This window comes from Pipra filicauda, unplaced genomic scaffold (assembly GCF_003945595.2).
Source record: "Pipra filicauda isolate LSUMZ 115617 unplaced genomic scaffold, ASM394559v2 scaffold364_size791107_pilon, whole genome shotgun sequence".
NCBI classification, from domain to species: Eukaryota; Metazoa; Chordata; class Aves; order Passeriformes; family Pipridae; genus Pipra; species Pipra filicauda.
In genome coordinates, this window is record NW_024104492.1 from 235,109 (window position 1) to 250,382 (window position 15,274).

Sequence of the window (15,274 nt, forward strand, 5' to 3'; positions counted from 1 at the left end):
CAGGGATGAGCACAGGGCAGGGCTCAGGATCCAACCCAGGTACAGTGTGGAGGAAGGAAGTGTCACTTCCTGATCCTTATCAGAGCTGAGCTCTGTCCAGTCAGGCCACAAACAGATCCCAGTAACTGCCCCACTTCCCATGGAAAGGAGTTTCTTAACACCTTCCTTGACATGGAGAGAGCAGGTAAGGAAAGGCCTCAAGGTAACAAGAACCAAAACAACACAAAACGAAATCTGCCCAAGCCCAGAGAAGCAAATCAGTCAATTAAATCATTTGGGAACAGTAATTCCTAATCCACAATTAAGTTCCCCCCCCCTTGACCCTTGGCTCCATCTCAGGACAAAGCCAACTCTCTTGGGAGGCAGGAACCTCTCATGGCCTTGCTGAACTGTCCAGGCTGTTTTTAGTTAAATCCAACATTCCTAAAAACCCTCAAGCTGTTTGTGTACTGAGGAAGGAGAAAGGAACTGCTGTGCACGTGCACATCCACATTTCCCACGGGAGGCTGGAACAGAAAGTGCCACCTGCCCTGGAGCATGGAAGCACAGCTGGGATTAACTCAGAGCTCTGGGAAAAAGGCAAGGAATGTTTCTTTTCACCAGGTTGAGAAGGCAGGAAGTGAAGGCAGGACTGCTGACTTCCCTGAGCTGGGAGAGGGGAACCAAAGGTTCTGCTGGTGGTTGGGAGAGCAGAGAGAGCCGAGGGCTGGGTGGTTTCACTGACCTGCTGAAGGGATGCAGCTCCAAGGGCAGCGACGAGGAGAGACCGCGTGGAAAGGCAGGATCAGCCAAGGAGTCCTGGAGGGGCTTTGCAAGTTGGGAAAAGTTCTCAAGAGAAGGGCCAGGAGAAAGCTCAGGGCTGGTTCAGGGACAGGCACAAGGCGTGAGGAGCAGTTGTATGAACGGGCTGATGTTGGGACTTTTAAGGATCAGGCACGAGGGGGAGGAGTGTGGAGAGCACGTGGAGACACGCATTTAGGGCAGGATTGAAGCACAAATCCCATTAGAAGGGACAGAGCTGTTGTGCTGAGTCATTTCCTCCTGCCCCAAGGGGTTTTTACGTGTCTTTTATGCCACACAAATCCCATATTTCTGTCCCGAGCCTTTCTGTGCAGCATGATGCTGAATTTGGCTGATTGGAGCTGACAGAAAGCAAACCCAGGCTGGGCTGTGAATGTTCCTGCAGGATGGGCTCCAGGGAAGCACCAGGGATGCTGCTGCTCATTGTGCTTGTGTGTTCTCACCCAGGCTTTGGGTTGGGGCTGTATTTATGGCCCTGACATTGTCTCTCCCTCATTTCCACAGGTGTTTCACACAACTTCCACTGAAATGTTTGCAGGAGCAAGGTCAGGAACCTGCTGCCCAGCCCAGGCTCCTCACACCACCCCAGGTAACAGGACAACACCCAGGAGGAGGAAATAGAAATCACTGCAGAGAAAACATCAACAAGGAGTTACAAACTCATGTTTCCTCTTTCTACATCACCATGGGACCAGTGAAGGGCTTTGTTCTTCTCCCCATCCCATGAACCTCCATGTAGTGGTTTGAACCTTGTTCTCCCCAGAAGCTAAGAGAAGTGGTAGACCCCAAGGGGTGGAAACCCCTGGAAGTTTTGAAATTCTGCCCAATGGACGCTCCTGCAGAAATGTAAACATACCACAACCAGACCGGAAAAGAAGAGTTGTAGTTGTTTGGTTGTAGGAGAGGTGGCCATGTTGTAGAGCCACGAGGTAGGGGCTCTGAGCCCCTTGGGGCCTCTGGCCCCCTTCCCAGCCCCTGGCTGGGGGCTGCAGGGACCTGGAACAGCATAAAGCTGGGCTAGGTGCCTGTAGTTATGCCGGGAGATGTTTTCTCCATGGGCACAGAGCAGCAGCCGACGCTGACCAGAGAAACGGTGGCAGAGAGCCAGAGATAAGAACCTGAACTGAAGGAGCAGAGAAGCAACATGCAGCACTGCAGAGGAGACTCCTGGAAGGAGAGTCGAGGAAAAGGAGAGCCAGCAGCTGAGAGCTACAGAGTTCTTGGGGGTAAGACTGATACCAGATCCCCAAAACTCCTTTGAGACCTCCTGGAAGGAGGAAGATGATGGACTCTTACTTGAAAGAGCCTTGCAGTGCGACATGCACTGTAGAAAGGAGCTAGAGAGCTCCGAGAGGAATGCAGGGGGAGTTGACCTTGGCTCCCCCCCCCTCGCACTGCTGCCACGGTGGCAGCCTGAGAGACAGGGCACAGAGGCCCTGCAAGAGATACCAGACCGTCACGAAGACCCCCCTGTGTCTTCGTGATATGACCTGGTGAAACGACCTTGTCTGGGGTTACGAAGCCCACGGAAGACCCCTCGGTTGTGAGGCGATGGGGCCAAGAGAGAGGCTTGGATACCTCCCTTGTGGATGCTGGCAGAAATCCAGCTATCAGCTGCTGCATGCATGAGAAGAAGAAACCTGCTGCCTTAGAAGATGCTGCTGTTCAGAGACTGGAAGGGATCTGTCCTTCTTTCCCTCCTGGACTTTTATTTGGAGGGGAGAAGAGATCTGATCCATTGTAAATACTATATGTCATGGTAGAGATAGTTATGATCATGTGTATAATGTGATATGGTATTTATTTGTACAGTCATTGTAATATATTCCCTTTCCCCACTTTGAGTCTGGTGTGTGTTTTGTCTGGAAAAACCCATCTCACATTAGGTTGAGATGTGGGAGGGGGAATGGAGCTAGGGAATTGGATGTTGGGGCTATCTCAAACCATGACACTCCACCTGCACAGGGAGAATCTCAGAGAGAAGGATCGACAGGGAGGCCAAAACCATCCATAGCACAAGTCAAGTTGCTGCCTGGAGGACTTGCACCTGCTTTCCCAGGATTGGGCTGCAGTGCCTGCAGCTGCTTCCCTGCACAGGGAATTCATGGCTGGACTCAATGATCTTAATTAAAGGTCTTTTCCAGCCTAAGTGATTTTATGATTCTGTCTTTTACAAGGCTCTCTGTATGGACAGAGGCAAAATCCTGAGTGTGTGAGACTCAGCATTGAGGCTCCCCAGCCTGAAGTTGAGACTGAGAGCCCAGGACAGGGTGAGGGTCTCCCCAGGGCTGTGGCCTCGAGCTCACACAGTCTCCAGGCTGGTGACACTCCTCACCTTCCCCTCATCACTTCGGACAACCTCCAGAAGCACAAGTTCTGCCTCTTCCTGCAAGGGTTTCTGGGACCATTCGCACACCACCTCGGGTAGTTCTGGCCTTTCCTGCTGCTCCTTCCCACTGCTGAGGTTTCCCCCATCCCTCCTGCTTTTGCCATGTGTAGAGGCCCCCTCTGGGGCAGGGTCCTCCATGGGCTCTCCCAGCGGGGCATTAGCCATGACCCTGGGGAGCAGCACGGGGCGTGGGGCTGCAAACCCCTGCTGTCCCCACTGCCCCCCAGTCAGCAGCATCCCAGCACGTGGAGCCTCTCCTGGAAGCTTCTGTGTGGGCAGCAGGTCCCCCCCTTGGCTCTGCACTTCAGTGCCACCACGTGGTACCAGTTTGGGGCCAGACTGGTGGCAACGAGCTGTGGGAAGGGTGAGAAAAGGAGTCACACATGGGATCTTGGAGCCAGGAGCCACTGGTGGCCACATCTCTGGGCTGGTGGCCACAGAACCCCCAACAACAGTGAGGAGCCTCCTGGAGAGGAGGGGGAGAGGCCCCACTGTGCCCTGGGGAGCTCAATGTGCTGTGAATGAGCTCCTGCAAATGGGGAGCAGGGAAAGAGCCCCTTTGGACCTCCAGGGCTTGTAGTTCATGTTTGCAGCTCCCCAAGACTGTTTCCACCACTGCCCTGAGTCTCCCCCCTTTATTCCCCAAGATGTTTCACCCAGCTTTGCTACAGAAGAGAGGTCTCCTCTGCTGTGATGGTGCCTGGGAACTCCAAATAGCTTTGTTCACTCAAGAAAAGTCATGAGATTGACTTAAAATGAGTCTTTGCTTTTATATAAGAATATATATATTCTTTATTATTTATATCTTATAATATATAATTATATAATATATAATAGATAAATGTAGAAAATAAATATAAATATATATTTATAGATCTAAAAATCTATTTTTATATAATATATATAAAATATAACAGATAATAAAGAATATATAGAATACAGAATATATATACAATAAAGAATATATATTTTATTTATATATTATATATTATATATTATATATTATATATTATATATTATATATTATATATTATATATTATATATTATATATTATATATTATATATTATATATATAGGAATACCCCAGGGGAGTTTCTCTGGGGCTGCTGAGGCCAGAGGGCTTCAGAGTCACGTTTCCAACTGTCTTTCCAGCAACTTCATGGTATTGAATTAAGCAGGTAATTGTGTAACTACTCCCTGCAACAGCAACAGAAGAACATCACCGAGGAGACACAAATCCAAGTCCTCAGAAACCAGGGAAAAGCCTGGAATGTGGCTGCCTGTTCTCTCTCCAGAGCTCCTGTGCATAATAAACCCCTCAAGCTCTCTAAGTGCTGGCTGGTTTTCCCTGAGACAGCTGCCCTGCCAAGGGCCCAAGTGGAGGATGCTCCACAACGGGGATTCAGTGTTATCCTCATTCGGGGCCTTATTTGTCGTTCCAGCCCTGCTCCAGAACCAGAAACTCCTTCCCAGGCCTTTCCCTGTTCCCCTCATCCCTGCAGTGGGTCAGTCAGGGCTCCCCAAACCCACAACACCCAGGATTTGGGTGCAGAAGCTGGGCTTTGGCAGCAGCCCCGGGACGCTCCTCGGGGAAGAGGCAGCTCCACGTGCAGGGAGCTGGGGCAGCAAAGGAGCTGAGCCAGGTGTGCAAATCCAGCAGGTCCAGCGGGGCAGAGTGGGAGGGAAACCCAAAGGACCTCACTGAGATGTATCAGCACAGAGAGACTGGACCAACGGCCCCCTGGGGAGGAGACTTCATCTTTCTGAGGCGTTTTGACAGGAAAAAGAGCTGCAGCACTGAGCCCCTCAAACCCACCCCAGCAGGAACCAGGCTCAGGGAAACGACGTGTTTGCAGAGAAGTTTCTGTATCTCTTTAAATAAATGTGAACTCATGCTATATTGCAAAGAAGTGTGAAGCCTGGCTATGAGGTACAGTACAGCCAGAAAATTAAGAGAGATTTGAAATCAATAGACAGGGAGACTTTGCTCTGGAGGAAAACTGCTTCAAATGCAGTGTGTTAACTCAGAGGATGAAGTCCTCTGGACCCACATATTTCCAGGGTTCAGAATCTCTTTTTTTCTTTTCCAGAAGTGTTTCCTTTTTTCCAAATTAGATTTAAACTGACCCCTGCAAAGGATTCTTCCCTGTGGTCACCCCTCACTGAGCCCTGGGAGCATGAGGGCAGGCCCTGCTTTATTTATCCACTGAGGACTTTGCTTCTGTCAAATAAAAGTAAATTCATTGCTTGCCTTTCCTCCAGGAATGTCAGCATGTTCTTAGAACCACAGAATATCCAAAGCTGGAAGGGACCCACAGGGATCATCAAAGTCCAGTTCCTTCTCCTGTCCCCTGCATTCATTTATCCTATTTGACTTCTATCCCACTTCCCAACTTTCTGCATCTCAGCCCCACTTAAAACATCTCCCTCCCCCTCTTTGCTTTTTCCATCTAAACTTCCCTTCTACTCCGTCTCCCCTTTCCCCAAACCCAAACAAACCCACGTTCCCATCCCCTAATAGAGGCTGATTCATGGTTTGACGTCAGCAGTTGCTCTCCTGGCCAGACCCAGCTCTAATTGACACGTTCCAGCTGCTGCCAGCAGCACGTGTCCCATCTGGAAGCTGGGCAGAGCTGGGAATGTGGGGGCTGGAGTGACACAGCACAGAGGGAACTGCTCAGTTGTGCCTTCAGAGGAGGAAAGGGAGATCCTGAGTTTGATCAGTTATTTCTCCAAGTGCAGCACTGGAATTAAGGCAAATGAGGGAAGAGATGGGGGTTAAAAAAAGAACTTGGCTCGGGGTTTGGGTTTAATCCAGAACACTGAAGGAGGAAAAAAGGCAATTTTAGGAGTAGGTTCAGAGCAAGGCTTTTATCCAGCACTGATCTCATCCCCTTCTCCATGGACTGCTCGGCACCAGCAGCCACACCTGCCCCCTTCCTTCCAAAATGTTCAGCCCACCTGGGAATTGTGGAGCATCACATTCCAACAGACACTGCTCCTGCTACCCTGTCCAGCAAAAGGAGCTGGGTGCTTGGACCCTGAAACAAAGCAATTCCAGCTCTGGGGTCTTTCCCATTGAACCAGGACTGAGGGGCTCAAAAAGCAAACCCTGACCTTCCGAGGCAGCACCTTTTCCTGCCCCCCCAGGGCAGGCTGGATTATCCTCCCTGGTGCAGCAATCCCAGCCCTGCCCAGGGCAAGCTGAGGCTCCTGGAGCAGATGGAGCTGTTCCAGAGCTGCCCAGCAGAGCCCAACACCCACCCCATCAGCACTGGGGAGCTGGAGGCAGCAGCAGCTGCAGGTAAAGCTCAAATCTGGTTGCCCAGAACAGTTTTTAGTGCCCTCTGAAACCTGGGAATGACAACAAACTTAAGGTTACACAGAATATAGAACTTTATTCATGTTAAATGCACCCACTTGCACTCCCACTTGTCACACGTTCTCCAGGACACCGAGACATTCCCACCTCAGAGGAATGGAGCTGTCCCTCTGCCCTCCCTGAATGACACATCACTGATGCTGGCAAAGCAATCCAGAGGGAATTTGTTCAGCACAAACTATACAGGGAATTCCTTTTCGCTGCTCTGGGCAGCTCTGCACAGAATATTAGCTACACAAGGACTCCAAACATACAGACAGCTGGAATTCAAGTGTCTCCAATAACGTCTCCAATATCCACATTAGTCAAACCCAAGATTTTTGGCATTTAGACACTTGAGTCCTGGTCTAGATTCCAACCCTTCTCCCGGTATCCATTCAGTTGTTTAAAATAATAATCAAAATCCTTGTGAGGGGTAAGCGGATTTGGCCTGGGAAAAGCTCTCCTGGGAAGAATGTGTTTGTGGGGAAATGAGCTCGGTCAGCCTGACAAGGAGCTGTGCAGCAAGTGCAGCCTGTAAATCTCTCCCTACAAGTGCTGTTCTCCCCCTCCCGTGCACATCAGACTTTAGTTACTACAACGAAAGCTCAGCACAAGAACTCTGGAAGCATTTCTGATGGACAGAGAGCAGAGGGAGAATTGAACTATGGTGTTTGTCTGCAAAGGTAAAGCCAACAATAACCACAATCTCGTGGAAAACTAAACTCTATAAAATAGTCAGAAAAAACAAGGATCTGCTGCTGAAAGCGGCTCAGCTACTTCTGGAAACTGCAAGAAGTGCCTCCCCCAGGAAGGACTTCCCAGCAACAAGCAAGAGGAAAAAATACCATAAATCTCAAGTTCTTTGCAATTCCTTTTGGTCAATTCTGTGTTCCAGCCCCCCCCAAAACCCCCCAAACTGGACAACCTGCAACACCTCAAACCCAGGAACCGTGTGAGGGACACACGTGAGCGGGGACCTGCCAGGCCCCCGAGGCCCAGGGGGACAAAAACCAGCTCTGAGCAACTACTGAGGGTGGGATGGGCTCGTTGTTCAGTCGTCAAAGTCGGGAATGTCGTCGTAGGAGTAGCCCCGGTAGCCCTTGGAGGCGTAGTAGGCGATGCGCAGGTGGTAGAAGCCCGGCAGGAACACCAGGATGCCGATGATGAGCACGGGGATGGCACGGTCCGTTTCCTGCAGGGACACACGGCCCAGGCCAGTGGGAAGAGGTCTGCATGAGGGGCTTGCCTTTCTCTTACATCCTGGGCTAGTGGAAGGTGTCCCTGTCCATGGCAGGGGGTGGAACTGAACGGGCTTTAAGGTCCCTCCCAACCCAAAGCGTTCCAGGATTCCATGATTATCTGTGCCCAAGGCAGGACACAGAGGAAGGGCTCAGACTGGCTCTGGGCTCCTGTCTCTGAACTGCTGTGACCTGTGTGAGCACAGGAGCTGTGGGGGAGCAGAACTCCACCAGCCCTGTCTCACACACCTGAAGGACATGGATATAATATAATAAATATAACAGAATAATAATAATAAAGAAATATAATAGTGAGGGCAAAGCAGGGAGAGAGGGAGGAGATTCTCAGGATGACCATCCAATCTGGTCTAGTGGAAGGTGTCCCTGCTCATGGCAGTGGTTGGAACAGGATGATCTGTAAGGTCCCTTCCAACCCAAACCATTCCATGATTCCGTGGTTCATCCCCAAGGCCTTGCTGGCTGAGAAATAAAAATCCATCCTAAATCAGAAAAATCAGTTGTCATTAGGCTGAGCCTTTAATCCTCTCCTGGCATCTCCTCCTTGCTGCAGGAACCCCTCGAGGGACCTTCTCCTGATCCCCCCTGGATGTGCAGCCAGGGCTGGGAGCTCCCTGTGCCTGGAGAGCTCCCGACAGAGCCCAGACCCTGCTGGTGCCACTCTGATAAGCAGAGCTGCCGACTGACAGCGATTCCTGCAGCCAAGGGACAGGGGGAGAAGCACCCAGGCAGCTCCAAAGAGCAGATCCCCTTCCCATGGATCTACAGAGGTGGGAAAACTGCTGCTGTGTCCCGGACAGGCTCTGGCATCTCCTGCCTGAGTCACGAGAAGATCTGCACTGGAGGTGATGACCCCAGGCTGAGGTTTTCCCAGGACAACGAGCTGGACTCTGCAGGGACATGAAACTGGACCCCAGGGAGGGCAGGGACACTCAGCCCTCCCTGGCAGGTCTCCAGCCCAGCTCTGAACCTGCTCCAGACTGCAGGGATCACAGGGATCTGCTGCCAGGGAAATGGCACAGCAAGGCCGTGGTGGGAATGACTTTCCAGGTCTTTGGCTCTGGATTTCTACACTGAACATGATCACAGAATCATGGAATTGTTAAGGCTGGGAAGGACCTTTGAGGTCATCAAGTCCAACCATAACCCACCACCATGTTCACCATTGAACCATGTCCTCAAGTGCCACATCCACATGTTTTTTGGACACTTCCAGGGATGGTGACTCCACCACTGCCCTGCACAGCCTGTTCCAGGGGTGAATAACCCTGTCCATGGAAAAACCTTTTCCTAATATCAAATCTAAACCTCCCCTGGTACAACTTGAGGCTGTTTCCTCTGGTCCTGTCACATGATGGTTCATGAGGGCTCACGGCAGCCTTGAGGGCAGGGCAGGCAATGCAAAACTGATAACAAGTGTAATTAAAGTAATTAAAGCACTCACTCCTTTGCTGATGTACCCTGCCAGCAGCAGGGCTCCAATGATGATGAGGAAGGTCCCAATCATGAAGAGCACAACAGCCAGGGCGATGGCCTTGTAGGGGATCTTTGGTGGGCTCTTCTTGAACTGGATGGCAAAACCCCAAATATTGAAGAGGTTAACTCAGCACAGCTCCCCTCCCAGCAGGGCAGAGCTGGGAATCTCACAGGGACAAAGGGCTGAGGCAGCTCTTCCCCGAGGAATCCTGCCCATGGAGCCCCTGCTGAGCCAGCCCTTCCACCCATCACCTCACATCTGCTCCAGATCTCACCTCCCCCCATGGAAATGCATCTGTTAAGCAACCAGTCTTGTTTCCAGGGAAGCTCTATGGGTTTTCCAGAGGGGAAGGGCCGAGGTGGTGGCTCCCACCCGGCTTTGTCCCTCTCTGAGCTGCAGCTGCTCTACCAGAGATGCACAAACAAGCAGCTGCCCACCAGTGCAAAGCTACAGCTGCCTGTCCTCCTGCTTTACCATTTCCTTCCCCTTTTCTTACCTGCAGGTCAATGTACCCATCATCAGTGCTGGAGAGCTTGGAATATTTGACTTTGCTACTGGGAATCCCAGCAGAGAGGTTGGTGCGGGACGGCATCATTCCATGGAGGGCTGGGCATCACCTGGGACCTGGGAAACACAGGGAAGAGCAAAAACATGGGAGGAAACTGGGTGGTGGAGTCTGGGAGCAACAGATCAAGTTTCTGAGGAGAAACTAAAGAGTCCAGGCTGTTCCAACTAAAAAGGCATAAATCTGTTCTTCAAAAATTGTTCTTTGTAAATTAAAACTTTTCAAACAAAGTATTTAAGCATTTTATTTTAAGCTTAAAATGCAAAATGGATACAGCTGCAAGAGGGTTTACCAATTCTGAAAGCAAAAGCCAAGCTAAGGTAGAACCTGTGCTTAAAACCAGACTGAAAATCCAGAATATCCTCCCATGTCCAGCCCAGCTCTCGTTTCGCAAGGGGATCCCACTGCCAGCAGGGAGCTGTCCCAGCTCCAGCTGCTTCCAAACAGGGACATCAGCAAAGAAACCCAAACCAGAGTGAAACAAAGCAGCTTTTCAACCACCAGGATGTTTTGCAACAGAGCAATTCTGGGAATTAAAAAACAACCAGCCACTGGAGACTGGAATGAAATGGAGGTGTCGTGGATCCAGCAGGAGCTGTGACTCAGGGGGAGCATCTCAAGGGGATGGAGTGAGTGGGATGAGGTCACCAACACTCCAGCAAGGAGCTTGTCCCTTGGAGCCCACCTTCCCAGGGGCTGGAGCCAGGATCCATCCTGCCAACACCCAGGAACAGGGCCCAGCAGGACCTGGGTGTCTCCTCAAACACAGCCCAGGGCTACAATTCCCAGGAGAGGGGCAGGAAAGGGCTTCCCACTCTTTCCAGCCTCAGTGGTGCTTTTATTTGCTGAGAAAGTGTGGAATAAAGAGAACAAAAGTGCATATTCCAACTGTGCCAACAGAAAGGGATAAAGACACTGTTTCCATAACAGGATTTAGCATTAAAGGTGATGCATCTCCACAAAATCCTTTGTGCCCCCGTTGTTAATCACTGGCACGTTCCCAGGAACAAACTCAGGTTTGTTCCTCCTGCTGCAAATTTGACTTTTATAAAAGAACCAACGCCCTCTGATCTTAAACCCCCACAGCTGAACCTTTGGTTTGAACTCCGGGGCTTGTTTTGGTAGCAAAACCCAAATATAGAAAGAACGTCTTTAGGAAATACCTCCTACCCGCAGGGTGGTATTCCCAGCTCCTCACATATCCCTGTTTTTCAGGTCCCAGCACCCAAACACCCCCAGGGTCTCCTAAAAACTCCCCACATGCCTGGGGGTGGATGTGCAGGAGGGGAAGAAGCCCAAATAAATGAGCATTTCTGAAATGAAAGTCACATTTCCTGACTCTGCCCCATTTCCCCCTCTTTTCTCACCCACCACCCCATTATTTACCAGTTTTTTTAGTGACTTCTTAGGAATTATTTCTAATTTACACCTGCACAAGTTGTCTGCCTTTCCCATTACATCACCTATGAACAAGAAAGAAGCTATTCATGACAAATGCATAAAAAAATACTCTCTCAGAGAGTTTAAAGGCCAGGTTTGACCCCATTAAGCCTCATATCAAGCCTACAGTGCATTAAATCGTGCTCTGCAACGGTCCAGCAGCAGAAACAAGAATATTTACTTTATAAAAATAAACAAGCAGGGCCTAAGCAACTTGGCCAAGACAATTAAGGCTCCAATTCCAGATTTCAGTTGTGTTTTAAACCCGGGGAGGATCCGGGAAACACAAACCCGGATTCCCGATTATCCCCTACAGCGGAGCAATGTTCCAGCGGGACACGCGGAAGGGCTGGGGGGTCACTCCGGCCCTTTTGGGAGCTCAAACCTCAGCGGGGACACCCGAAGCACAAGAGCTGTGAGGAGAGGCTGAGGGAGCTGGGGGGGCTCAGCCTGGAGAAGAGGAGGCTCAGGGGAGACCTTCTCACTCTCTGCAACTCCCTGCCAGGAGGGGGGAGCCGGGGGGGGTTGGTCTCTTTTCCCAGGAACCATCAGCAAGACAAGAGGGCTGGGTCTGCAGCTGTGCCAGGGGAGGGTTAGGTTGGAGATTAGGAAGAATTTCTTTGCAGAGAGGGTGCTCAGCCATTGGAATGGGCTGCCCAGGGAAGGGGGGGATTCTCCATCCCTGGAGGTTTTTAAGCAGAGATTGGATGTGGCATCAGTGCCATGGGCTGGGAACCACGGCGGGGTTGGATCAAGGGTTGGACTGGATGATCTCAGAGGTCCCTTCCAGCCCAGCTGATTCCATGATTCTATGAAAGTGTCCCCGGACATCCCCAGGTGTCCCCGGGCCGGTCCCGCCTCTCCCGGGCGCTCCCCCCGCGCTCCCGGCCTCGCGTCGCTCCCAAACACCCCCAAACCCACCCCAATCCCCCCAAACCCACCCCAAATCCCTCCAAACCCACCCAAAATCACCCCCAACCCCCCCCGCCCCGTTACCCGGTGCCGGCCCGGCCCTTCCGCGCTGCCCGGGAAGTTTATCCCGGTGACGGCGATTTCCTTCCAGGTCACGGCCGCGCCCGCGCCCCGCCGGCCTTTCCCGGCCCGGCGCTCCAGGGAAACCCGCTGGAATTCCCGCGTTCTTGGACGAGGGTGGTCCAGGCCGTGTCCTGCGAGGTCCAGCGGGGCTCATCTGGGGTTCGCAGGGGCTTTATGGACCAGCGGCTTCGTCCGCGCCTTCCAACAAAGCTGCTTTTCCAGAGGATGCTCCCGGCTCTCTTCCAGCCGGGAACGTCCCGGGACATTCCTGGGGGCGTTGGGAAGGGCTGAGAGGGGACCCACACACAGCCAGGGCGTTATTTCAGCCCCGGGAATGTTAACTCGGGTGGGGTAGTGTGGGGATGTGCCTCCTTCGGGGAGCTTCCCAAGGGAACTGCTTCCTGTGAATTAATAAAGTACGGGCTGGATTTGGAGCCTGAGAAGCCCAATCTCCTTAAATTCCTGAGAATTATCCCTCCCCCCTTCTTATGTATTACCTCCTTGGTGAGAAAGTCTAAATATATAAACTTCTAAAACTTCCTCTCTCAAACGGGGAGAAAAACACGGCATTTATTAACCCTCCCAGGCATTTTTTTGCATTTGGTTGGGGTTTGGGGTTTTTTTTGTTTGTTTGTTTGTTTGTTTTGTTTTAAAGGGAACATCCTTTAAAATTTTCATTATTTGGGCCTGGCAAAGTAAAGGTCCAGCTGCTTTCAGGATTTATGCAGAGACCAGACAGGACACAAGTGTGTAAGGACCGATGTTAAAGGATGTTTCTTGCAACAACAGGCTGCTCAACTTGGTCATTTCAGCTGTAAAAAAAAGCAATTAAACAATTTGGCTGATTTTTACAATGTGTTTATGGGTAGAACAGCACAAAGGAAGAGTTTGGTGACCTCTGCTACAGCTGGAAGTTGCACCAAAAAGAATTTGCTTCGATCACTGGCTTTACACCCCAGAATCCTTCCCTATTTCCATGTCACAAACCTTGGATTCCCCGCTGAAGCCAAAGTTTCCACAAAATTCTTCCAAAGCCAGTTTGCCATGGGCACCACAGGGCTGATCCCGTCCCAGCACCACATTTGGAGGGACAAAAAGCTCCCTGGTTATTTAAGGCTTCTACCACTGCTCTGGGCAAGAATTCTGTGACTGTTGAAAAACTTCAGGGTCAAAGATCTTCCTTTCCAGACTTTTCCTGAATTAACCAGCCAAGGAAGTTGAGGATAAATGGAGACACGAGACAGCTCAGCATGGGAGGCACCTGCAGCACAGCAGCAAATCGGGGTCTAAACCACAGAATCCCAGACTGGTTTGGCTTGGAAGGGATCAGAAAGATCCTCTTGTTCCACCCCCTGCCATGGGCAGGGACACAGTCCACTAGCCCAGGTTGCTCCAAGCCCCGTCCAGCCTGGCCTTGGACACCTCCAGACCATCCCCAGGAGCAAAGCAGTGCTGCTCCCAACAGGATCAAGGTCCAGGGCACAGGGAAATCCTGTCCCCAGCTCCGAGCAGGGCCCAGTGTCCATCCCAGGGCAGCACCACCGCTCTGACCCAGCGGGATTCGTTTCCTCGCCGGCACTGCCACCTTGTGCCATCCTCCTGCTCCGTGACTCGGGGCTTCCAAGGGACTGGTTTTCAGGCAGTTTAAGCTCAAGCTACTCCTGAGTTGCTGAGCAGTGGGAAGGACACAGCCCCCTGAAAAAATATACTTAAAATCATGGGATTGTTTGGGTTGGAAAAGACCTTTAAGATCGGCAGGTCCAACCATCAGCCAGCACCACCACCGTGTTCACCATAACCCATGTCCTCCAGTGCCACATCCACACGCTTTTTGGACATTTCCAGGGGTGGGGACTCCACCGCCTCCCTGGGCAGCCCCTTCCAATGCTTTACAACCCTTTCCATGAAGAAAGCCTTCCTGAGGCCCATTCTGACCCTCCCTTGGCACAGCTTGAGGCTGTTTCCTCTTGTCCTGTCCCTGGTTCCCTGGGAGCAGAGTTGGACCCCAGCTCCCCCCTCCTGTCCTGGATTGCAGACCCCAGAGCCCCCTCAGAGCCCGAGTCCCCCGGGCCCCACAGCCCCGGCCGGGCCGAGCAGCCCCACAGCTCTTGGTGGGTCACTCGGGCTCAGCAGAGACCAAAGGGTTTGTGGAACCAACAGTGAAGAAAAACAGCAACTGCCTGGAACTGCTTTGAAACCGTTTTTCACGATCAAACACCTTCAGGTGTTAACTGTCACCCACAGCAAGAGGGTCACAGACACCCTGGACGAGGGCAGGGGTTGCTGGTGCCCAGGGTGGGGACAGCAGCAGGGGGAGGGGTGGGAGAGGCTCCCACTGACCCACCACAGACCTTCCCCTCAGAGCAGCAGAGGCAGAGCCAGGAGGGGTCCCCGTGTGACCTGTGGGTCCCAGTGCCACCAGTGCCCTCAGGGGAGTCCCCAGGGCAGCCACAGGGACAGGGACAGCCCGAGGCAGCTCCGGCACCCCCAGGGTGATGGTTGTTACAGAAACCTTTCACAGAACCCCTGCCCTTGAATCACAGGCAGCAGGTCACGGGAGGTGACTCTGCCCCTCAGGTGAGACCCCACCTGCAGAGCTGCTCCAGCCCTGGAATCCCCAACATCAGAAGGATTTGGAGCTGCTGGAGCGAGTCCGGAGGAGGGCCTGGAGCTGCTCCCAGGGCTGGAGCCCCTCTGCTCTGGAGCCAGGCTGGGAGAGCTTGGGGAGTTCACCTGGAGAGGAGAAGGCTCCAGGGAGAGCTGAGAGCCCCTTCCAGGGCCTGAAGGGGCTCCAGGAGAGCTGGAGAGGGACTGGGGACAAGGGGTGGAGGGACAGGACACAGGGAATGGCTTCCCAGTGCCAGAGGGCAGGGAGAGATGGGATATTGGGAAGGAATTGTTGGCTGTGAGAGTGGGGAGGGGCTGGGCTGGAATTGCCAGAGAAGC

The 15,274-nt window shown here is 52.1% G+C and overlaps 1 protein-coding gene across 2 annotated transcripts; it reads right to left on the reverse strand.

The window, feature by feature from the left end:
- Positions 1–6,563: 6,563 nt before the first annotated feature.
- TMEM230 (transmembrane protein 230) lies at positions 6,564–12,604 on the reverse strand. 2 transcript variants are annotated; one of them, XM_027736656.2, is made up of 4 exons: positions 12,290–12,604; positions 9,785–9,912; positions 9,256–9,378; positions 6,564–7,747 (listed from the first exon to the last, which is right to left on the reverse strand). In XM_027736656.2, the coding sequence occupies exons 2-4, from the start codon at positions 9,881–9,883 to the stop codon at positions 7,607–7,609; spliced, it is 363 nt and encodes a 120-aa protein (XP_027592457.1). In that variant the 5' UTR covers positions 9,884–9,912; positions 12,290–12,604; the 3' UTR covers positions 6,564–7,606. The 2 variants fall into 2 exon arrangements, with proteins under 2 accessions (XP_027592457.1, XP_039240566.1); XM_039384632.1 differs by lacking the exon at positions 12,290–12,604 and adding an exon at positions 11,240–11,744.
- Positions 12,605–15,274: the final 2,670 nt, after the last annotated feature.